At 49.5% G+C, this 25284-nt stretch overlaps 1 protein-coding gene across 1 annotated transcript in view; it reads left to right on the forward strand.

The window, feature by feature from the left end:
- Positions 1-25284, forward strand: part of PSMB2 (proteasome 20S subunit beta 2) — a 214607-nt gene that overhangs the window by 176690 nt on the left and 12633 nt on the right. Inside the window, exon 5 of the mRNA XM_086956505.1 lies at positions 16829-16878. Coding sequence (XP_086812631.1) covers positions 16829-16878 — 50 coding nt within the window. The remainder of the gene's footprint in view (positions 1-16828; positions 16879-25284) is intronic.

Consider the following 25284-nt stretch of genomic DNA (forward strand, 5'->3'; position numbering starts at 1 on the left):
ACCCAACTGGAGGCAATCCAACCCTGTGACTGGTCAGACCACCACATCATCACATTCTTCATCAACGAAAAAGTTAAACTTAACCCGGCTGAACCCACCAAATCCAAGATTTGGAAAGGGGACTTAAAGAAACTCGACCCCAACTCCCTACCTGCACACGGCCACAATCGCCTCCTTCCCCATACTGGCGTCTCGGACATACAATCACTGGCCAACCTCTACCTCAACTCTATGACCTCAATAGTCAATGAAGCCTCCCCCCTGCAACTGAAGAGAGTCTCAACCAAGAACTCTAACCCATGGTATGATGGTAGACTCAACGAAGATAGGCGTGACATGCGAATGGCAGAGCGCACCTGGAGATCAGACCCCTCAGCACTGCACCTTAAAACTCTTAAGAAAAAGAGAAACGCCTACTTTAGGAAAATCAAGCGCTCAAAAACGGTCTTCTTCAGCCTCCAGCTCGATCAAGCAAAAAACCGCCCAAGAAAACTGTTTGACCTAGTCAAAACTCAAACCAAGACACAACCTCTACAATCAAACAGCACAACAAGCGATATACCATCCTGTGAAGACTTCTCTGCTTTCTTTGAGCTGAAGACTAATAGCATAAGAAGCGATCTCCTCAATGATGTAAGCCGCTACTCCAGCCCCAACAACATAACTTCCACTCAACCTAAAAATAACGCGGCCTGGTCTTCCTTCGACACCTACTCAGAAGAAACAATTAACAAACTTCTCGGCACCCTAAAATCCTCCAATCAGCTCATAGACCCCTTACCTGCCAATGCTGTAAAAGACTTCATCCCCCTGCTCCTCCCACTTTGGACTAAAATCATCAACAGCTCCCTTCAACAAGGACTCATCCCTGACTCCCTCAAGGTGGGACAAGTCACGCCTATACTCAAGAAACCTACAGCTGACCCTGCTGATCTTAACAATTACCGCTCTATCACCAATATCCCCACTCTGGCCAAACTGTTGGAAAAATGTGCACAACTCCAACTGACAAAACACATCGATCAGTTTGACCTCCTCAACCCTCATCAGTCAGGCTTCCGAGCAAGACACAGTACGGAGACGGCTATGGCACAGATAATTGATGACGCCCTCCAAATCCTAGATCACAACGACACCTGCCTCCTCATCCTACTTGATCTCTCCTCAGCATTTGACGACGTCAAACATGAGAATCTACTTGAGCTGTTAAGTACCAGAATGGGTCTATCTGGGACTGTTCTCAAGTGGTTCACTTCCTTTCTACATAATCAGTCTCAAAAGTTCAAGATCAACAACGTGCTTTCCCCATCTGTGCCTGTAACATTAGGCGTCCCACAAGGATCTTCCTTATCCCCAATTTTGTTCAATCTAGTCATGGAACCACTCACCACCTTGTTACAAGCATCTAATGTACACTTTCACATGTACGCCGATGACACTCAACTCCATCTCAAACTACAATCCCCGGAAGACATCAAACTTCTAAACTCTACGCTCAGAAACACCCAATCATGGCTCGACGATAATCACCTCAAACTAAATCCTATGAAAACTGAGTTCCTTCTGATCGCACCTCCTGCGAAAATCTCCACCACCCAATGCTGGCTCAAGCACCTAACTGCACTCAATGTCCAACCCACTATTGTGGACTCCGCTAAATCCTTAGGCATCACACTTGACACCAATCTCAACATGCAGAAGCACATTAGCAAAGCAACTAAGGGAGCTAACTTCCAAATCAACACTTTGAGGAAACTTAAACCCTTCCTCCCTGCCAAGGACTTCCAAACTGCAGTACAAGCCCTAGTCATTCCACGCATAGACTACAGAATCGTCGCTCTCAGCAGACTCCCCCGATCACCAACCGCACCCCTAAGAGCCTCCTTGAACGCTGAAGCGAGACTTATCACTGGATCAAAAAAACATTTCCATATTTCCCCGGATTAAACTCCCTGAACTGGCTGCCTTTCGATGCCAGGATACAGCTGAAAATCGCTTGTCTGACTCACATGGCTGTACACCACAAGTCACCCAACTACCTCACTCAAAAGCTGTCTATATCAGGGGGCTCGAGATCCACCAGAAGCACAAAAAATCTCCTCCTGAAACCGCGAAGATTCCAGAAGGAAAAAACTTATAAACGATCCTTCTCTGGAATGGCACCCAGGATCTGGAACGCTCTGCCTCCCGAAACAAGGGCTATCTCCTCCACTGCTTTGTTTAAGAAAGAAGTAAAAGCAATCCTTATGGCTAAATTCACTTGAACACTTTTTTTTTTTTTTTTTTAATTGAACGCACTGCTCTGACTTTGTATATTTGCGTATCAGATTGTCTAACTTTACTTGGTGTTTTATCTGATTGCTATCATATTTTGCTACTCATTGACTTCCCTCTACTATTCTGTATCCAATAGTTGGTTTAAGCACTCCCTTGTCTCCCTTTACCCCTCGGTTCTGTAAAGCGCTCTGATATCTGCAAAGAACTTGTTCGCGCTATATAAAACTTTGAAAATAAATAAAATATCCATTTTAGAACCCTTTCTACAGTTAAAAAAAAGACAGGGTGTTTTTAAGGACCAATCCAAAATTTAGTCCAAAGGTCCCTTCGGATTTCCATTTGAACGAACCACTGGTTCTAAAGTCATTCTTCCCTCGACCAACATCCCCTGCAGGAAGGTCTCTACATTCTTTAGATGTCCAGAGATGTCTCAAATTTATCTTGCAGGCACAAACGATTTGAAGAAATTATCTCCACTTTTTGTGGCTTTTAGTGCACCTCGAAAAGGTCTTCCTCTCTCAAAACAAGGAATCACACGCTGGATGTCAAGTGCAATTCATTATTGCCACCAAGGGGCAGGAAAACCGCTGGAGAGACATGTTAGAGCTCACTTAACAAGATCAGTTTCATCTTCGGCAGCTCTCTTCGCTGGAGCCCCTATAAAAGACATTTGTAGGGCGGCTACATGGAAGAGTACCTATACATTCACAAAGCATTACTGCCTGGACTCTTTCATAAGGAGCGAAGCGGCAGCAGGACAAGCAGTCCTGTGGAATCTTTTCCAATGAGAGGTGAGCTTTCCCTTCTATCCCTCCTTCCTATGATTGCACATTTTGTAGCACATAATGTTTCTGATGTATTGTTATAAGGTATATGATTATCATATGATGCCGGTTATGTAGAGATATTGTAATACTCATGTAGCAAAATGTGCACTGGTTACTTACTGCTAGCTACTCTGATACAAATCATGGGAATCTATGAAAGTTCCAATACTGGGGCAAGAAAACAAGTTACTTACCTGTAACTTTGGTTCCCCACTATTGGTAACTTTCATAGATTCCCATGCGCCCACCCTCCTCCCCTGGAAAAGCCCAGCCTTCAGCAAAAGTGTTTACAGATACACAACAGCTGCGAAAATCTGAGACTCTCTCATGTGGGTTCTATGGGGTGAGGCTAATCTGATTGGTTGTTGCAAAATGTTGGTCTCTTTTACAAAAAGAGGTATATATGCTACAAAATGAGATGAGGCCTAGGCCTTTCTTTCTTTTTTGTACATACTGCTATGGTATTTTCTATTTAACGAGGCTCCCAGGCCGACGACTGGGAATGATACAAAGCATGGAATCTATGAAAGTTACCAATACTGGGGAACCAAAGTTACAGGTAAGTAACTTGTTTTCTTCTCCATTATTGGATCTTTCATAGATTCACATGCGTGACTCATTCTCCGCCGTCGAAATGGGAGTCTCACGGTACAATAATAAAGCTGTTTTTATCTCTATAATAGGTTACACTAGTAATGAACAATCACTTAGCCTATCTATGTCCATTTTAAAAACCTTAACCAGACGGGACAGCACCCTCTAGAACACTCCCAAGAGAGGCTGTGTCCCCCAGATTTTGACCGCACTTAGTGTGTAAAGGGAGTCTCCCTGAGCTCTTCTCAATTTTCTACTTCCAGATCTTGGAAAGATACTTCTATTTCTCCTACAATGTCTGATACAGCGAAGAAAGCCTTTTTCAGACCCTGTAAGGTTTTGTTTTTTTTTGCAGAGTTTTATATAGCGCGAACTTAACCCGAATCGGGTATCAGAGCGCTTTACATAGCACCAGTTGCATTAAATGAGGACACATTCATTTTTGTTAGGCACAGGAAGATTAAGTGATTTGCCCAGAATCACAGGATGTTTAGCTGTCATGGCTGAGACTCAAACCCAATTCCCCAGATTCTAGGGCAACAGCCCTAGCAGTTAGGCCAACTCCACTCCCCCAGACTTGCAATAAGAAAAGGGTACATGTGGATGACCCTCATAAGGACTGTCTCCACTGCCTCTACCACCAACATAAGTTAAAGAAGTATAACATTTGTTGCACGTTTTCCTCTGAAACCTTGGAAGATTGAGAGGGGTGCCTTCTTCTGTGGCTTCAAAAGTCAAAAACTCTGAGATCATCTTCTGAGGAGGACGGTGATACCTCAGCAAGGTCTCAAAACCGATCCAGATACCTTACCAAGGGACCTCTGAAGAAAGCAGAAAGTCCCTTAAGATGTCCCACCTCAGAGAATCTCTGAAAAAGGAGAAATACAAACTAATCTTATGAGCCCAGTACGCCATCTGCAAGGGTTGGGGATTGCTCACATAAATCCTTTTCAGAACCGTCCATGTTGAGGCACAAAACTTAACTCAAACCTCGTTGACAGCAATATCGTTGACGAAGACTGTCACTACCATCTCATCGAGACCGTCCACTGTAAAAACGACTACTTAATCCATCTACGCCCCGATCTCATCACTGAGATCTTCATCAGCGACGAAGACTTAGTCGGCGATATCATTGACGTCCACCCAGTTGTTAAAGAGCCTGATGACCCAGCTAACAGGAGGTGGATCAACAACGCTAAAAGCCGCAAATCCATTTTTATCATTGTCCATGACCATTCCTCTGCAGTTGTCGATAACACCATCCACGGCTATAAAAATTACAAGGATCATGAAAACTTCCTTGGAACCTCAGGTTACCTCGCCCAGCAAGGTTTCCCCGACCCCCCCACCCCCCCCCCCCCCCCCACCCCTGCCAAGTCATCTGTTGGTCCTGGAGGATTCAGGTGATGATAGTGCTTTTGGGCCAGGTCATAGCCCATCAGAGCTCCAGGTAAAATACTAAGATAAGAACATGGAAGAACCAGGGCTCGAGTCGGGGAACCACGCGGGTGGATGGCGTTCCCCCACTTATTTTACCTGGGGGACGCCGTCCCCCCTGCCAAACAGCTGGACTTCACTCTTTGGCCTCTCTGGGACGAGGAGCTCTGCACCTTTCGTTGTCACTTCCTGTTGTGACGTCACTTCCTGTTGTGACGTCACTTCCGGTGACCGCGTCCCCCCACTTCTTTTTTTAGGACTTGTGTCCTGGGAAGAACATCAATAATATGAACATTATTATTCTTCTCAACCAAAGCAAAGGCATTATGAGCAGCATTATCAGTATTCTGCTGAACCACTGCCGAGACGGGGACATTAAAGTGCCTATATTACTTTTTCAAGATTTACAGGCAATGTTGTAGGACTATCACAAGAGCTTTTCGGAACCTCCACAGGAACCACAGCCTGCTTCACTTACTACCCCAAGGCCCTTTCCTCCACCAATTACTCAGGATGGGACCCGCTTCTAACATAGTGGCACTGTCAAGGGATAACCCATTGTTGACAGATGACGATCAAGAGGAAGGTGAAATTCTAGAACCCTCAAACTCCCCTTGATGAATGGGATGATTATCTAGCCCCCACTCTACTACCACATCCAGCGGACTCTCCTTCAGACCGCACTGCCATAAGATTTCACCTACCGTTCTCAGTCTAGCAGACCGACTGCTTTCTATATGATTTCAAGGAGCATCAAGGAGCAGTCAAAGTCTGTCGGAGCTGTCCCCATCATAGGATATATATGGGAGGAAGGCATCAAGATAATGAAGATCCCGGCAATGGTGGCAGCAGTACTGCCTCGTATCGATAAAGAATACAAGGCTTCAGAAGATTCCCCTTCCTGCCCCACAGGACATCCCAAACCAGACTCAATCATATCACAGGTGGCACAAAGCTGCTCTAAGAACCTCAATTCCTATATCCACACCACAATATAAGGTGGGCAGGCTGTTAGACAAAATAGGTAAGAGGTTCTCTGCCATGTCTGCTATCACAGTTTCTGCAGCTAATTCACTAGCAATCCTCAGCCGCTATGATAGGCAGATTTGGACGGACATTGGAAACCTCATTGACCGAATGCTTGAAGATTGAAAATCTGTGGCAAGGAAAAATACTACAAGATGGAGGGTGAGCGCATGTCAACAGAGATCATAGACTGCACGATGGACATAGCATCCACTGGTTTCTGCAGGTGCTGGGTTGCTAAATGTGACCATATTCAGACCAGAAGTCCATGCACAAATTCTTGATCTGGCCTACGATGGAGAGTCACTATTTGGGAAGCACATAGATGATGCTTTATTTGCCATCAAAACGGGCACAGACACAGCCAGGTCACTTGATATGCTGCATTTCAGGCAGATGCCCTTTCAAGGGAATTGTGGAAGAGGTTTCACCCTAGATACCAACACTCCCAACAATGTAGGCCTTTTCACTCTCAATACAGAGCTCCTTATCAACAACAGTCCTACTGCCCACCAGCTGTGGTGCATATACAAAACCAGGACCTCGACAGAGGAAAACCCCTCAAGTCCAGATAAAGGTCATAAACAGTGACTTAAATCGGGGACTGGCTACTTCCTCCCATCCAGTGGGTGCAAACATTACCAGTTCCCTCTACCATTGGAATCCTATCAATTCAGACAGATGAGTTTTGGACCTTGTCACCTATGGCCATATCCTGAAGTTCATCCAGAGACCACCCAGCACAAACTGCCAAGGGGAGTGCACTCCATTGAATTTACTTACTCAAGAAAGAAGCCCTCATCATGCTCGCCAAGGGAGTAATCGAAAAAGTTCCTTGCCATGATCAGTACCAGGTCTATGTTCCACTGTGAAGTCCATCCCCTGTAGGGAAATGGACCACCTAAGCAGTTTGGGGTTTTCACCCTTCATCTGATTTAGCCACAAGAGGGGCTTATGGTCGGTCTGAATCTTGAAGTGAGTGCCAAACAAGTATGGCCTCAGCTTCTTCAGGGCCCAAACCACAGCAAAGGCCTCCCTCTCAATAGCTGACCAATTCTTCTCTCTAGGGGTCAGCCGTCTGCTTATAAAAGCAATGGGCTGGTCTTGACCGTCAAAGTTCAGTTGAGAAAGAACAGCTCCCACACCCAACTCAGAAGCATCTGTTTGGACAATGAATGGTTTGGAGTAGTCCGGACTCTTGAGGATAGGCGCCGTGCACATGGCCTGCTTTAGGTCATCGAATGCTTTTTGACAGCTCGCTGTCCACTGAACCTTTTTTGGCATTTTCTTACTTGTCAGTTCATTTAATGGTGTCACGATGGAACCATAGTTCCTGACAAACTTCCTGTAGTAACCAGTCAGGCCCAAGAAAGCTCGAACCTGAGTCTGGGTGGTTGGAGGAGCCCAGTCCCTGATTGACTGTATCTTGCTCTCCAGTGGCTGAACCTGACCTCCACCTACAAGGTGGCCCAGGTATACAACCTGTGTCTGCCCTATCTGGCACTTGGTGGCCTTGATAGTGAGACCTGCTGCTTGCAGTGCCTCTAACGTCTTCGGCAGGTGGACCAGGTGATCCTCCCAGGTGGAGCTAAAGACAGCAATATCGTCAAGATACGCCGCACAGAAGTCATCCAGCCCAGTAAGGACGTGATTCACCAACCGTTGGAAGGTGGCAGGTGCATTTTTCAGACCAAAGGGCATCACCACGAACTGATAATGCCCACCAGGGGTTGAAAATGCGGTTTTAGGCTTGGCGTCCTCAGCTAACCTGATTTGCCAATACCCAGCTGTCAGGTCAAACGTACTTAAGTAGTTGGCCGAAGCCAATCTATCGATAAGCTCGTCTGCCCTTGGTATTGGGTGGGCGTCAGTCTTAGTGACTGCATTGAGACCCCTGTAGTCTACGCAAAACCTCATCTCTCTCTTACCACCCTGGGTGTGAGGTTTCGGCACTAGAACTACGGGACTAGCCCAAGGGCTATCCGAGGGTTCAATGACTCCCAGCTCCAACATTTTCTGCACTTCACTTTTGATGCAGTCTCTAACGTGATCAGGCTGCCTGTAGATTTTACTCTTTACGGGCAAGCTGTCACCAGTGTCGACCTCATGGGTGCACCAATCGGTCTGACTGGGTGTCAGAGAAAACAGATGTCGGAACGACTGAAGAACCTGTTTACAGTCGCTCTGTTGATGTTCGGAGAGGCTGCCACAAAAGACAACACCATCTACCGAGCCATCGTCAGGATTCTGAGAGCAGGTCGGGGAGAGGGTCACTCTCCTCTTCCTGTCCCTCATCTAGGGCCATGAGCAGACTCATGTCCTTCCTGTCGACATATGCTTTTAGCCTGTTGACATGAAGCACCCTGTGGGGGCTCCGGGGAGTTCCCAGGTCGACCAGGTAGGTGACCTCTCCCTTTTTCTCCAGGATGGTGTGGGGCCCGGACCATTTGTCCTTGAGTGCTGCTGGGGCCACTGGCTCCAACACCCACACCTTCTGTCCGGGCTGGTAAACAGTCAAGACAGCCTTTTGGTCATGCCAAGCTTTTTGGAGTTCTTGGCTGGCCTTAAGGTTTTCGGATGCCTTCTCCATGTATTCAGCCATCCGCGAGCGGAGGCCGAGCACATAGTCCACTATGTTGGTTGCAGGCTTTTTGAGAGGTCTCTCCCATCCTTCCTTCACCAAACACAGGGGTCCTCTTACAGGATGCCCGTACAAAAGTTCAAAAGGGCTGTAGCCAACCCCCTTCTGTGGGACTTCTCTGTAGGCGAACAAGAGGCAGGGGATCAGGACGTCCCATCTACGCCGAAGCTTTTCCGGTAGTCCATGAATCATCCCTTTTAGGGTCCTGTTGAATATCTCAACAAGCCCATTGCATTGTGGATGATAGGGTGTAGTGAACTTGTAGTTGACACCACATTCCTTCCACATAGCAGTTAAGTAGCTCGACATAAAGTTTGCACCTCTGTCGGAGACGACCTCCTTAGGGAAGCCCACTCTGGAGAATACTCCAACTAGGGCTCTTGCCACAACAGGTGCTGTAGTGGTCCTAAGGGGAATAGCTTCAGGATACCTGGTGGCATGATCCACTACCACCAGTATAAACTTGTGCCCTGATGCTGTCGGTGGTTCCATGGGACCGACGATGTCGATCCCCACCCGTTCAAAGGGCACCCCCACCACAGCCATTGGTATAAGGGGGGCCTTTGTCGTGCCACCTGACTTACCACTGGCTTGGCAAGTGACACAGGAGCGGCAAAACTCCTTGGTATCTTCGTTCATGTGAGGCCAGTGAAAGTGCGAGACAAGCCTGTCCCACGTTTTCGTCTGGCCTAAGTGACCTGCTAAGGGAATCTCGTGGGCCAAGGTAAGTAGGAAACCACGCTGAGACAAGGGGACGACCAGCCTCCTGGTCATGCCAGGCTTGGGGTCTCTTGACTCAGTGTACAGGAGTCCATCTTCCCAGTATACCTTGTGGGTACCTGTGGCGTTCCCAGCAGCCTCAGCAGCAGCCTGCTGTCTGAGGGGTTCAAGAGAAGGGCAGTCTAACTGGTCCTTCCCCAGATCTTCCCTTGAGGGTCCCCCTGAGCCCAAGAATTCAACTTGATCAAGTTCGAACTCCCTAGGCTCAGTTTCCCTCAATTCCTGTAGGTCAGCCTCCTCTGAGACTTGATCCTCGACCTGGGGCAAGGGGGAAGGCGCAGCCTTAACCCTACTGCTCTTTTTCTTTGGAGGTGTCTGGTCCGTTGTTCCAGGATCCAGCACCTGTTCAGTGGGGCATTTCCTGACCTGTGACCTAGTCGCAGCGAACACATGTGCTGGCAAACCTAACATTTCCATGTGAGTCCGGTGCTCCACTTCTGACCATTGTGACGACTCCAAATCATTGCCCAACAAACAATCCACTGGGAGGTCTGGACTAACTACAACCTTCTTTTGGCCAGTTACCCCTCCCCAGGAGAAAGCTACAATTGCCATACTGTGATTGGTAGTGACATTGCTTGCATTGGTCACCAGGAATTCTGTACCTGGCATGATCTGTCCAGGGTCCACAAAGTTAGGCGTCACCATGGTGACGCTGGCACAAGTGTCCCTATAGGCCTGAGCCATCTTTCCATTTATGAAAGGCGTCTGTCGGTATTTGCCCAAAGTATTGGGGCTTACGTCAGGGGACACGTCCACGTCCCCTGTACTGACAAGGACAGCCTGAGTGAGTGTGCCAACTAAGTTGTCACGCCCCTCAGAACCCAGGGTTAACCCTACTAAACCCTTGGGAGGTGCACTACCACTGCTGGCTGTACTAGGGGGCACAGGTGCCTTAGGGGCTGCAGTGGCAGGAGGCTGCCCTCCTCCTTTCTTGGTGCACTCACTAAACCAGTGAGATTTACTTTTACAGTACTGGCACCATCGTTTGGATTGGCCTTCTTTCTTCTTTTGGGGAGCCTGACCCCCACCCTCTTTGGGTTGTTGGGGACCTGTCGAAGACTTCTGGTCATTTTGTTCCCCCTTAGAATCTTTACCCTTCTGGTCTGCTTTCTTCTGACCACCTTGATTCTGGCCCTGGTTCTGTTTAACTCTCGTACGAACCCATTTGTCTGCCTTCTGTCCCAATTCTTGGGGAGAGGTCAGATCCGAGTCGACAAGATGCTGATGCAACAACTGGTTCTGACAATTGTTTAAAATTTGTTCTCTCATCATCAAATTGTACAATCCTTTGTAATCAGTAACCTTACTGCCCAGCAACCAGCCCTCAAAAGCCTTAGTGGCACAATCGACAAAATCAGACCAGTCTTGAGCCTGCGTTTTCTGGGTATCCCTGAACAGCACCCTGTACTGCTCAGTGGTTAGGCCGAACCCTTCAACGAGTGTATTCTTCAAGACTTGGTAATTGTTAGCGTCCTCTACCCTTGTGGTGAGAAGCTTGTCTCTTCCTTTACCTTCAAAGGAGAGCCACAAGATAGCTGCCCACTGACTCTGGGGAACACCTTGCACAGTGCAGGCCCTCTCCAAAGCAGTAATCCATTTGTGGATGTCGTCCCCTTGTTTAAAGGGGGGCACTATCTTCCCAAGGTGTTTCGTATCGAAACTCTTTTCCCTATTACTAGGTACATTGCTGCCACCAGTGGGGACTGCCCCACTTAACTGTTGCTCTCTAGCAAAAGCAAGCTTTTCCTTGGCCAGGGCAAGTTCTTCCCTTTCGATCCTCAGATTAGCTGCCCTTTCCTTAGCTTCGTACACTCTCCTCTGAGGGGACGTCATCCCTCTTTGAGAAGAGTTGCGAGAGCCATTGGTTCGAACGGATCTGTTAGAGCCTCTTGATAGAGACCTAACTCGTCCATTCCCAATGTTAAGCGCACCTGACAGTAGCGCCGGGGGTCCCCCAGTACCACTATCATGTTTGCTTAAGTTGGACCGTGTCAGTCTGACGACTTCTACCTGTCCCTTATCTGCCTCGTCCCCAGAGAGATCCTCATCCTCATCTTCCTCGCCATCTTCGTTCTCAGTTGCGAGGTGAATGAGGTCAGGATCGTCCCGGGTTCCCTCGAGGGGAGGCATGCCTCCTTCTGGATTAGAAGGGCTAAGAAGCTTCTCAGCCTTTCTGGCATCATAAGTCTCTAGGAGACCAATCAGAAAGGAGGTGGTGGGGTTAGCCCCTTGCTTAATCTTCCTAGAGGTACATACTTGTCGTAACTCATGGAAGTTAAGCGCAGTATATCTTGACGGGATGACCTGTGGAGGGTCAACTGACACAAGGGGAGACTCAGAGTTTCCACCTTTGTCCGACATACTGTTTCTAGTGTGGTGTAAGTGATGCACCTACCTACACTATGTGTTTACCTACTTTTCCCTTGCTAAGAGCTGTAGCCAAGGTGTACTAAGCCTTGAGGAGCTACAACAGCTGGTTCAGTAGAACTCAGAGTATTCTAAGCTTCAGTTATATGTACTAACAGTACTTGTGCGATCTTTCAACAAGATATTCTTAGGATACGTGTGGTAAAACAACAGCAAGCTCAAATCCCAACCGCTGCTCACCAATGTGAGAAGTTGGCCCGATATGCAACGTTCGCTATTCTAGCGACCGCTATGTATCGTTCCAACGACCCTTATGGTGTTTGGTTGCAAGTCAACCTATAGACCAGCTATCCTAGTAGCGTGGATACGAGCAGTCTAAGGCTAAAGACTCGAGGGCGCGTTAAGCCAGCTGTTTACCACACATGTACCCCTTGAACACCCAGTGAAAGGACACCACACAAGTGTTATGAAAATAAACAATATATTTATTAAGAATCACAACAGCCCTGCACTCTTTATGAGGACAGGGTACTAAGCACAAACCAAATCTCTTTAGCAAATACTTCAAGTGCACAGTTTAAAACAAGTGTCCGAGGACACGGAAAGGTTTAAGGCAAGTCGGAAGCGAGGGACTCGGGACCCTAGAGTAAGGAGGCTATGCAGGCACCGAAATGCTGAGTTACCTAGCCACGAGGGCTGCGGCTGCAAGTCTTACAGGCGTCGGGGTCTTCGCTGACGAGCCAGGAGCCGGAAGAAAAGGAGTTGCTGGCCGGCGACCAGTGATGAATAGTTCGTAGAGATCCAAGCCTGGATCGGAGATTGATGAAACCTGAAAGCAGAGGGGACCAAGTTCGTACTACTAGCCAGTAGTCAGAGGGTACCAGGAAGGCACCAGTTGGCCGTCACCTCGACCAGGTGAGTGGGCGACGCTAGGCTCTGCAGTCTCACGGACCAGGAGGCGTTGTCGGCGACCACGGTGGAGGTGCGAGCTGTCCCACGACGGATGTCGCTGTCAGCGTCTTGAGTGGACCAGGAGGGTCCGGGGTGCTTCTCGAAAAGATGGAAGCAAGGGCCAGTCTGGAGCAACCAGACCGGCAGGGTTGATTCTCGGATGTCGTCACAGAAGGGCACAAGCCAGCGGCTAGTGACCAGACAACGTGCTGAGCAGCGAGCAGAAGGGCCCCACGCAGATCGTGGAGATGCTGGGAGACTGCACTTCGGTGCTGGAGCGGCTCAGGGTCGGGGCTTCTCGGACCCCAGAGCACTCACCAGAGAGTTACCTCGATGGTCGTGCTGGTTTTTAAGAGCGTGCAGGTTCTGATGATGGCCGGTCCCTCGAGGTCTCGTCGCACCCACAGATCACAGCTGAGCTGATGACGTGGGTAGAGGTCAGAGGTGCCAGGGAAGCCGGTTCTCGTCGAGCTGGGCCGTCGGATTCCTTGAGGAAGGACTTCCAGCAAACCGCAGAGTTCTTAGATGGTGCCCGCTGATGCAGCGTGACTACTCCTTAGCCACAAGGGAGAAATCTTGAGAAGAGTCTTGAAGTCCTTTCGTAGAAAGTATTCTTGATTCAAAGATGATCTAATTTGGAAGGGTCCCCGCTCCGGCCTTTATCCTAAAGAAAGGGGTGGGTACATGACTAGGTCCTGCCCTAAGGGTGGGACCAGGAAGGGGGGTAGTTACACCCCTCTCCCCTGCCGGACTTTCCCCAGGCCAGGGCTGTCGCCCCTGGAACTGGTTCTAACCGGCAGATGCGTAGTGAGCACCAGGGTGCCACTCCGCAGTCACCTTCTCGCAAAAGCCCTACCTACCCAGAATACACAAACCCTGTCTGGGACGGTGCGAACACCGCCCTCGACAGGAAACCCTTTGTCCAAGTGCTCCTCGCTGGAAGGACTCCCAGCAGCAGGAGGTCAGACTCGTGTCTGTGGTGGCAGCATCCATTTTGTGGAGCTGAGGCTTTCGTTAACTTTAACCGGGGTTCACAGTTACGTACATGTCGTGTCCCTCTAGAAGGGCGGGATGCTAACCTCGTCGCCAGGGTTGGTGAGAGGGCAGCACCCCGATTCGTATGACACCTTACTCGACATGTCTTGATAACGCGGCACCGAAGTTACCGATGTGGTACGCGTTATCATGGAACAGCCATTGGGTCTTTTCTCCGCAAGCTGCAACCGGCTCGGCTCGGGCCAGAACACAGTTCACGCGAGCCCATGCACTCTGCCTTCAGGATTGTCAAGGCCTGCCATAGGAGTGACTGATAGGGACTCGGGTGTCCATTGGAGGGTTAGATATAGAGCTACTATATCTAAAGCAAAGGGTGATTACACGACTTCGCCCCAGCTGTCATGCAGCCAGTTGTGTCAAATTTAGGAGGCCAGCCAGGGGTGGCACAATACATGCTGCAGCCCCTGGTGGCCCTGGGTACACCTATGCCCTGAGTTACCGGGTCTGATAAGGTGGCCCAGTACCAATTGGTAAATGCACCTAGGGTACATCTCGTAATTTAGAAAGAGAACAGCCAGGCTGTGGGTCTGATTGGCAGGCCCGCAGCCAGAGAAAGTCGTAAACCAGTGAAACAAAAGCAAAAAATCTGGGTGATCATAGGATTGCAGACCCTACTCTCCTACAGTATCTTTCATAGATTCACATGCAACCCACCTGCCTCCCCGGAGAGGCTCCCCTTACAGCTCATGATTCATTATTCGCACTTGAAAATCTGAAGGAAGCAGCCTCTCTTGGGAGTGTTCGAGAGGGTGCTATCACCTGATTGATTAAGGTTTGAAGTTTGATCCTTCTTTTTAACTAAAGGTCCTAGATAGGCTATTTAAATGATTGTTCATTACTAATGTAGCCTATCATAGTGATACAAACTGCTTTATGGTACCAAGGGACTCGACATTGACGGGCAATGATTGAAGCATGTGAATCTATTAAAGAAACCAATACTGGAGAACAGCAGTTACAGGTAAGTAACTCACTTTCTTCAAGGCTAGCTGCCAGATCTTGTACTTATATATGCAGATTGTGGCTTCTTGTCAGTCACTGCTAAAGAAAGGGCTTCTGTTGGGATTGTTGTTGCTCCAATCTAACATTGTGGACATGCCCATCTGTCTGGTGGCAATCAACCTCATGCTGGCTCGTAAAATGTAAATTCAAGGTAAAATATTTGCCCATTTCTTTTAGCACTTTCCCCTTTACTCTTAATACTGGTCGAGACAAATGCTTATTTACTTTCCATTTCCAGCATTTTAGACCTGAACATTGTTTTGGTCTTATAAATTATGGGCCAACCGGATTTCATTGTGAAGTGCATGATGGGCTCTGCACTGGGTTTTTGTTTACCAAATTACAAAATAGCCAACCGGATTTCATTGTGAAGTGCATGATGGGCTCTGCACTGGGTTTTTGTTTACCAAATTACAAAATAGATTTGCTTCTTTGTGTATGGGCATCTTATAGCTTAAGTGGTGTAATTGGCTTGGACTGTCATCAGCTGCAGTGTCTTTTAGTGACCTGTACCTGGCATCACATAAACCTGAGACGTCTCCGAATGAAACATGTTGACATAAGCTGTGCAACACATACAGACGTTCCATTTCCACAGTGTGGATGCTCCGGCTCACTGGTTAAAGTAAAGTTCCTCAGAGAAATTCTAAAACGAACAAAACACCATAAACAGTACCGTCTAAAGGTAGGAAATATGTAATATAAAACTTAACACAGTATTGTCTCTTTGAAAAGGTATTCCACCGAGACTGCTGTTTTTAGGCACAGACCCTCTGCTAAACCCATCCACCCATCAGGCTCCGTATGCACTTGTCTCCAATGCGCCCTGGTGTAGAGAGCGTTGCTTACTCGTTAATCTTGTGAGGCCTCATTGCCGATACTGCACCTGTCTTGGCCTCACACGCGGTCAGGAAGCGCTTTGGGCGAGTCCGCGAGCACTCAGGAGCTGCGCATCCATACATCCATTTTCAGTATCACCCAAGAGATCATCCCAGAGCTTATTGGCGCAAAACTTTAGATGTTTTTCCTACCACCAGCGGACACATCAGCCCATATTCCCTGCTTGCTATAGGGCCATGGCGCCCTTGCTACGTCGCTGCGGATGACACCGGTCTTAATAGTGAATAGTTTATCACTACAAGCCCACCTCACAGGCGCATGCATTTTCTATGAATATCATGGACTAAGTGAAGCAGGTTCAGCCCGCAAAACTATTAGCATGACTCCTATTTGTTTGGTCAATGGTGTATTCATTGAGAGCAGCGGTGCCTCGTCACCCACCCCTCCGCCACTCCAAATGCGCACAATATGCTGTCACAGTACGCAGTCCCCATTCAGGGGTTCCTTTTCTTTCAACGTGTGAGAACGGAGCAGCACCTCGCGCGTGCCTTCCCATTATTACAGCGAGCGCCCCGCGGGGAACCCGTGTGAATGAAATCTCCCCGTGCCACCCCTCCATATGGGTCCCCGTTTCGTCGCGCGCGCCCCGCCTTCGCTCACCTCCCCATTCACCGGCTGCAGGCGCCCCCGGGGCAGATGGAGTCGATTGGAAGGAAGCCCTTAATAAAGTCCGGACTGGAGCTGGCTGGACCGCGGCGCGAGGGCCCGTCCGCGCCCAGAGGGCGGCAAGCATTCCGTCATGCCTGCACCGACTGTGTCCAATCGATTGTCACCGGCTCGTTATAAGCGAGAGGGCCGCGCTCCCAGACGTCTTGGGTGCATATGGAACGCATTTTCTGCTAGCTGTAAATCGAGGACTGGGAAGGGGGTGGATGTGGTTCCCGGCTTAGTCGTTTCAATTAAGCAAAAATTGGAGTGTGTTGAAGGTGCCATTAAATCTCATTTTTCACTTCTTGTTTTGCAGATCTCACACGAGAGGAAGCGGTTGAGCTGCTGAGAAAGTGTGTAGAGGAGGTGGGTCTTCGAGAAACTCGACTTTTACTGATGTTAACAGCAGCATAAATGCCAACTTTTTGAGGGGTAAAGAGGGAAGTTAAACAAAACAACAACAAAAAAACGGATGAGTGTTATTCCCCCATTGAATTCTATTGCAGAAGAGGCATTTTCAGGTTGGGAGACAAATAAAATGAGGCAATTTTGAGTCCAAAATCCTGAGTTTCCCGTCTGAATCTGCTCTCTTGGCATGTATGTAAAAGGGTTATTGACTTTATTTGGTTTTGTCTACTTGTGTAACAATATTCTGCTTCAGTGGAAGGTAAGCTTAGTGCGTCTGTCAACCTGAGGAGGTAATTGGGAATACCCATAGACATTCTTCCAGGAACGTCTGCTCTCTCTGGAGGGCACTGTTGGAACAGTAATGCAGTCTTGAAAAGAAACTGGTAGTGGCTTTGGAAAAGTAGTAACTGCAGGGGCGTAGATTCAGGGGGAGGAAGTTGTTTGGGGTGTGACAACCCCCCTCCCCCACCCACCCCCTCCAAATAAATACTTTCTTGGCTTTGTAATTTGGTTTGGGGAACCGAGTTGGATCGGATATATCTGTCGATTTTTCTTGCCATCTTTATTTCACAAATAGGTTTTAACTTGTTCTTTTTTTGAGTTAGTATCTTAAATATATTTAAACCCAGATTTAGAAAGATTTTGTGTCTGGGTTGCGTCACTTTTTTGGAGCAAAATCCTTTCCAGTATTTACAAAGCACACAAATGTTGATTTTGTGGCTTTGCAAGCAAAGGAACGCAGTGCATTGTGCTGCCTTGTGTTACTTTGCTTCAGGTAGAGGCTCCATGGACATTCCTGTGCATCCACCCATGAATTTTGATGCAAACGTTCCTGTATTTGCATGGGCCAGATTGTGTGTCTGGGTTGTATCACTTTTTTTTTACGCAACCACTGCAAAATCCTTTTTGGTATTTACGGAACCACACAAATGTCATTTTGGGAAAAAAACGTAACGCAGCACAATGCTGTGCCTTATTTTAATTTGCGTCAAGTATATGTTACACGGCGGGCGGCTGGGGCGGACTGCGGCCTCAGCGGTGCCCGATGGAGGTAGCGGGTCCCTCCCCCTGGGCTCCGGAGAGCAGACGAAGGAGAAGTCAGAAGGGGCGACGTCGGCACCGAGGTCCCGAGAGATCGAGCGGGTCCCTGACACACGCGGTCGCCCTGGAGGAGGTCGGGCTGCTCCCGCTGTGTGGCGCAGCTTGAGAGGAGTGCCGGGAAGGTCAGGCCCGGGTGCTGTTTGGTGCGGCCCGCATGGATTGTGGCCTGGAGGAAGACAGCGCCTCCTGAGAGCACTGACTGCGGAGGCTGGACGCTGGAACCCACGGCACTGTTCACCGGCCTGATTCAAGGTGAGCCCCCCCCCCCAAATCTACTGGGGCTGAGGGCTGACGAGGATTCCCCCTCCACCCTACCCCCGCCCCCCATAGGGAACTCAAACACCCAGACTCTTGGAAGGGCGGCTGGAGGGCAGTGGAAAAGGATGACGGCACGGGCCAACCCCCCCTCCCCTCCCCTCCCACCCTGCGTATAGGTGGATGGCGAAGTATTGTAGGACACCTGACCGCCTGCACTTGGCGGGAGCGAACCACAACGACCTCCGGCCTGGAGTCTGCGACCTGAGGGGCGTGCAGGTGAGGTGCGCTGTGGTCCCGCTTGTGGAGTGTGAGCAGACGTGAGACTCGGACGGAGCCGATTGGTGACGAGGCGGAAGGTGACTGATGGTGGGGGTGCGGAGAGCTCTGCGCAACGGCGGCCCAGAATACAGGAGGTCCAGTGGAAGAATAACAGCAACGCAGCCCACAATGGGCAGGAGAACTCTGGACCCCAGGCCCCCAAACAGGGCACACTGGACAGGTATACCGTCCCCCCTGTGGAGTCGGAGCAGACTGGGACAACATCGGACACGGCCCTCTTAATGAATGCCATACAAGCGTCTCCGGAGGCCCTTGAAAACAAAATTGGGGAGGTGAGGACGTAGGTGACGCTACTGCGACAAGACCTCTACAATTTGGCTGAAAGAGTCATGACCACACAGACCAGGATAGGGGAGGCGGAAGACACCGTGCAGGACTTGAAGAAAGACCTAGTGGAGCTCAAAGCCTCTCATAAGCAACTCCTCTGGAAGGTGGACGCACGATGTAACAACCTCCGGTTTGTAGGCTTTAGGGAAGGACTTGAGGGATCAAATGTGGCGGAGTTTCTTCAATCATGGGTATTGCGCACCTTCCTGAAAGATGCATTTTCCACTTGCTTCGTAATTGAGAGGGCACATAGAGTACTGATGGCGAGACCTCCGGTTGGGGCGCGACCGCGACCAGTCATTGCTCGATTCTTTAACTTTCTGGATTGAGACATAATCCTACGAGAGACACGGAAACTTGGGGTAATCCGACATGAGAATGCGCACATTATGATTTTCCCGGACTACAGCCAGGAGGTACAAAAGCAGCGACGTTCCTTTGATTTAGTTAAGGCAAAGCTGAGAACACTTCACATACAATATATGCTGTTATTCCCTGCAAAACTGAAGGTGCTCTACAAGGAAAAGGCCTATTTCTTTCAGTCCCCAGAGGAGGCCTGGCAGTGACTGGAGGAACGCCCACCTGTGGGACGGCGGCCAACGGGAGCCCCGGGGCCGCCTGAGAGGGAACACCCGGGGGGTGTCTCTCGAGGATCACCGAAGCTGCAGCGAGTGAGACAGCGGCGGGGCTGCCGGGACTAGGTGGTGGACGCATATGGGGCCTCTGGAACTCTGAGAAGAAGACGGAACAGTACGGCCTCCCTTGGCTCGATCCAGCTGACGGGATCACGCTTTCGCTGCCTGGCAGAGAAGACGCGTTCAGAGGGGGAAGACGAACCTGGTGATACCACCTTGGAAGGGGAGGGTATGGAAGGGCGATCAATGCATCCCCTGAGCCGCCATAAAAGACAGGGAGCAGGGGCAAACGCAAGGCAAAGAGACCTCGCGGGGGATCTGCAGGACTCTAACTCGTGATGAAGGGACATGATGGGTCAGCCAGCTGTGGACACTGTAGCTGAGAGCACGCAAGTTGTTGACCACCCACCCTTTTGTTTTTCTTTGTTCCTCCTTTTTTCTCACTGTTTATTTTAACAGTATTTTGGTTGATTCATATTGTTCTATTGTTTTCTTTTCAATTTTCAAGTTTGAGGTTTATCCTAGGGTATAACATGCCTGCAGAGTGGTGAAGCGGGAAAGTTCGTAGCAAGGTTACTGGAGGGTGGGCGACAGACCTCCTGAACAGCTGTATGGATGGCGATGGGTCTGGACGGGAGAGGGGGGTGGGGTGGGGGGTATTCTTGGGGTGCATTAGTTGGGGAAGGGCGGGAGGGCTCAGAGGGTGGCAGGTAGGGGGGGTTTGAGGTTCTGGTTTTTGATTTCAAGCATGTCGCAGATGGGAAGGTTCACCACAACTATAGGCCCTACACAGGGGACCCGCAGGGACATGTCCTGACCCAGTTTGATGTCTTCTGCAAAGAGGGGGTGACCCTGGGACAGGGAAACGAGATGATAAATCGATCAAAATCCTCACCTGGAATGTAAATGGATTGGATACAAAGATAAAGAGGGGACTGTTCATGGCCTTAGTTAAAAAGAGGGCCCCTGATATAGTACTATTGCAGGAAACACATCTACAGGGGACGCAGTGCGGATTCCTGGCTAGAGGGGCATACAAGGTACTAGCTCATGCAGGATACACGACTAGTTCCAGAGGGGTGACCATTCTTGTGAGGAAATCTCCCCTTTCATAGTTAAACACCTGGTCGGACCCACAAGGTACATATGTAGGAGTGATGGGGACATGGAGACGCCAGAAAATGACGGTGGTGTCAGTGTATTTGCCCCCTGGGTTACAAGCTAGAACCCTTGCACGGGTGACTGATATCATTCTGAGTACGCCGGACTCGCAGCACATGCTGGGTGGAGATTTTAACAACGTGATGAATGCCTCACTAGACAGGTCTGGGGAACGAATGCCCCCCTCGGTGCACTCACCCTTGGTACGATTTGCCGACGTGGCGGGGCTGACGGACGCCTGGAGATGGCTCCATCCAGAGACTAGGATGTACTCTTATTTTTCAGGAGCGCACCGGTCGTACTCCAGATTAGATTACGTCTTTCTACCACGCCGAGTGTTGGATGTGATGAGCCGAGCAGAATTCCTAGCACGTGGCATCCCAGACCACTCGCCGATGCTGGGGACGTTGGGACTGAGATTAGGGGCGAAGGCCGGGAGGTGGAGATTGGTGGCATGGGATCTGCAGAACAAGGACCTCTTACGGGGATTCAGGGCGGACGTAAAGGTCTATCTGGCAGACAACTTGGGCTCCGTGGAATCTAGGGTGACGATCTGGGAGGCTATGTAGATGGTCCTCTGTGATAGAATACAAAACAGGATAGCTGAGGACAGGAGGAGACGGCAGGGGGACATTAGGGACCTTGAAACACGTATTCTGGAACTGGAGCGGAAACATGTCATGGGCGGGGGTGTACCCTCGCTTCGACAGGTGCTAGACGCCCAACAACAGTACAAATCCCTGACGAGCAACGAGGCGAAGACGCAGGCACAGGCGACCCTGCATAGACTATACGACGTAGGGGATAAATCGGGGAAACTGTTGGCCTGGCTGAGTCATAGTGAGCAAGAGGCGAGATGGGTAGACTAGGTGATGGGTGCAGATGGCCGGCCTAGTAGAAGAATTTTATGGGGCCAGAGACGTAGGCACGGCGGCTGAGATTAGTCAGTACCTAGAGGAGGTGGAGACCAGACCCCCTGTCTCGACGTGGAGGGGCGGGAGAGCCTGGAAGAAGAGATTACCGTGGCAGAGGTTCGGGAAGCGTTGGCTAAGCAGCGCCCTAACAGGTTCCCTGCGGAATTCTTTAAAAGAACGGCGGACCTTCTCACCACGCATATGCTGACGCTATTTAACGGCGCGTTGGAGGAAGGGATGCTCCCGCCAGATCTCCGCATGGCCACGATAGTACCTATCTATAAGCAGGGCAAACCGCCGGAGGAGTGCTCATCGTATCGCCCTATTTCGTTATTGAATGTAGAGGTGAAACTCCTAGTGACGATCCCGGCTCTCCGACTCCGAAAGGTGATTACAGGCCTGATTCATCTAGGCCAAACAGGTTTCTTGCCCGACAGGGCGACTAGGCACAACCTGCGGAGGACACACAACTGGTTAATGTACGTGTGTATGTGAGGAGCCCCATGTGTTTCTCTCCCTAGATGCTGAAAAAGCGTTTGACGCGGTGCATTGGCCCTTCTTGGACAGTGTGCTGATAAAATTTGTTTTTTTCCCGAAGTTCCGGAAGTGGATTACGCTTCTGTATGCGAACCCGCGAGCGAGGGTTAAAGTTAATGGTATCCTCTCGAAGGATTTTCCCATACGAAGAGTGACCCGTCGGGATGCCCCCTGTCACTGCTACTATTTTCCCTCACCATAGAGGTGGTGGCATGTGAAATACGGCAGGATAGTCAGATAACTGGTTTTAAAACCCACCAAGGAGAGGGGTATGAGGAGAAGATCTCGCTGTACGCGGATGACATCCTGCTGTATGTTACATCTCCGGTGGTCTCGATACCGCGCCTATTTTCTTTGCTGGACCACTATGGGTCGTGCTCAGGCTATAATATTAATTGGCACAAATCGGTCATGTACAACCCTGGAGAGCGAGACCTGGGGCCGGCTATACCCGAGGCATTACGGGTGAAGACTGAGGGGTTTGTGTATCTAGGAATTTACATAATGAACAGTAGCTCTATCTCCTATACAAAAAACATCCAACGGGTTCTACTGAACTTTAAAGAGGATGAGTGCAGATGGAAGACTCCCCTACTCGCAATGCTAGGACGGGCGGCGATGTATAAAATGATCACTCTGCCACAGTTCCTCTATGCACTACAAAACTGGTACTTCCCCCTCCCGCGCCAGGTTTTTACAGAAATTAATGAGGGCCTTAGAGAGCTGCTCTGGTTGGGGAAACAGCCTACGATAGCGCTGGAGACCCTACAGAGGAACCAGTACAATGGAGGGATTCGCTCCCCAACGTGGAGGCATACTACTGGGCGGAACATCTTGCACCAATCAATGATTGGTTACATGCTCTGCGGATCACCCCACATAGACTGGAAAGGGAGAAACTGGACCGTCGTACATGCCTACACTATATATACGGGGGAAGGGGAAAGCAGCACTATTATCAGCAACAAGGGTGACTGTTGAGCTCTGGGACAGGGCGACAAGACAAATCGGCTGGCGGCAAAAACCGTCGAGACAAACCCCAATTTGGAAATGCGCGTGGTTACGGGAATTACATAAATTGAAAGGCTTCCGGAGGTGAGAAGATATTGGCATTTCAGTGTTTGGTGACTCATCCAGGACTTAAAGGATGAGTACGGCTTGCACCTCTCTCAATTCCTAAAGTATGCGCAAATACGCCACGCCTGGCAGGCAGAAGAGGCGTTCTTGGACCCCATGCCGGAGTACGCTCCGCTAGAGGGCCGCTTATTACAGGACCAGGTCCAGACTAAGCTGGTTTCCCTGACTTATAAAACCCTAATTAACAACATGCCGGACGGACTGGTGAAACTGAGGAGTGAGTGGGAATCGAATGTAGAGGAGATGATACGCTGGATTGGGAAACTGCCCTGATGCACCCTAGGGAGGTGGCAATAAAATCTAGACTCCGACTCATTCAACTTAAGGTCCTACACAGAGTCTACTACGATCGATTCTGCCTACACCGGATGGGCCGGGGTATTAACCCTAGTTGTTTGCGGTGTGGACATGTTGAGGGCAACTTTTACCACACCATCTGGGAGTGTGGGGTCCTCCAAAGTTACTGGGCCAGGATACTGAGAGAACTCTGGGAAATGTTTGAAGTGCCTCTACCCCTAGAGCCCAAATTAGTCTTACTGGGGATACCGAACGATATAGATCTGACTCGACCCCATCTCATCTTCCTGATGTTAGCATTAGTAGTGGCCAAGAGGGATGTGGCACGGGAATGGGGAGCCCCGCAACCCCCGAAGCTAGAGGAGTGGACGAGGGGGATGGACATATATATGGCCACTGAAAGAGTTACTTACAAAGCGAGAGGCTGCCCGAAGAAGTTCTCTAGAGTGTGGAGGAAACGGCGACGTTACTATGGCCTGGATGGGGGGCTCTGAGGAGGTGGAGAAGGTGACTCTGGCTGCCCTACTGTACATGGGATGGACTTGGATACAGCTGCTTTTCTACATGAATGGTGGGCTCCTCTATTTCAAAGCGATGATATGTTTTGTCCTATGCCGAGGGAGTTGGGTGGCGGGTGGAGGTAGGGTAGAAGGATGTTGACAATTCAATGTGACATGCCTATTATGTTCTGTGTTGGAAATGCAAATAAAAATAATTAAAAAAAAGTTTAAAAGTATATGTTCCACAAGTAGTGCATGAGCGCTCCTGTGCATTAACCCATGGATTTTGACCCAAATCAAGATTTACATAGTGACATAGGTTTGCACCAGATTGGTATGCCTACTTGTGGCTGGCACGTAACCAGGTGAAATATCTTTATTTCTTCTCCTTATTTCCTCTTTGCTTGTGTGCTGCATTTTGCAGGACAGGTGCAAAGAGGAAAACGCCTCAAAGTATAGTTTTTGTGCTGGAAGGTATATTCCTGCACAGCAACTATCCTGACCGTAAAACGGGCTTCTATCACCATGGCATAAGGGTGCCTGCATTGGTGCAAGGCAGCTCTAAGTGCAACATTACAAAGGAGAGCAGAACTGTGCCATTTCTTTGAAGATGGTGCAGTTATGCTCACTTAAGGTGAAGCAACACAGTGCATCAACCTTGCTAGTTGTACTGCGCTTCTTTGTGAATATCCCCCTTAGTGATCGGTATACCAGAAAAATAATACATATGCACCCATAGAAGTGCTCCTTGAATGTATTCAAACTTGTTACTTTTTAGAATCTGCAAGCATAGGCAGTAGAAGGCTTGAAATGTTACACAAGAATTAGGTTTCCAGACATACTACTGACAAACACCCAAACGGTGGTGGGACGAATGCTTGCACATAGTCTTAACCACTGGCAGCCCATCGGGTGTAGCGTTCCAAACCATTGTTTTTCGTCCAGTGTCACTCTAGGCAGAGGGTCTAATACATGATTAAGCAGACAGAGCAAAGGCAGTCAGTTCACTGCCTTGACTCTTCCCACCGAATTTAGTGAGGTCTGCTACCCAGCGGACATTTTCATACTTTGGCAGGAATTGCAGTCATAGCGGTTCCTGTCAGTGTAGGAAAAGTTTAACGGACGAATCTCAAACATGACTGCTGGCCGTCAAACTTT

The sequence above is a fragment of the Lissotriton vulgaris genome, chromosome 2_1 (genome assembly GCF_964263255.1).
Source record: "Lissotriton vulgaris chromosome 2_1, aLisVul1.2, whole genome shotgun sequence".
NCBI lineage: Eukaryota > Metazoa > Chordata > Amphibia > Caudata > Salamandridae > Lissotriton > Lissotriton vulgaris.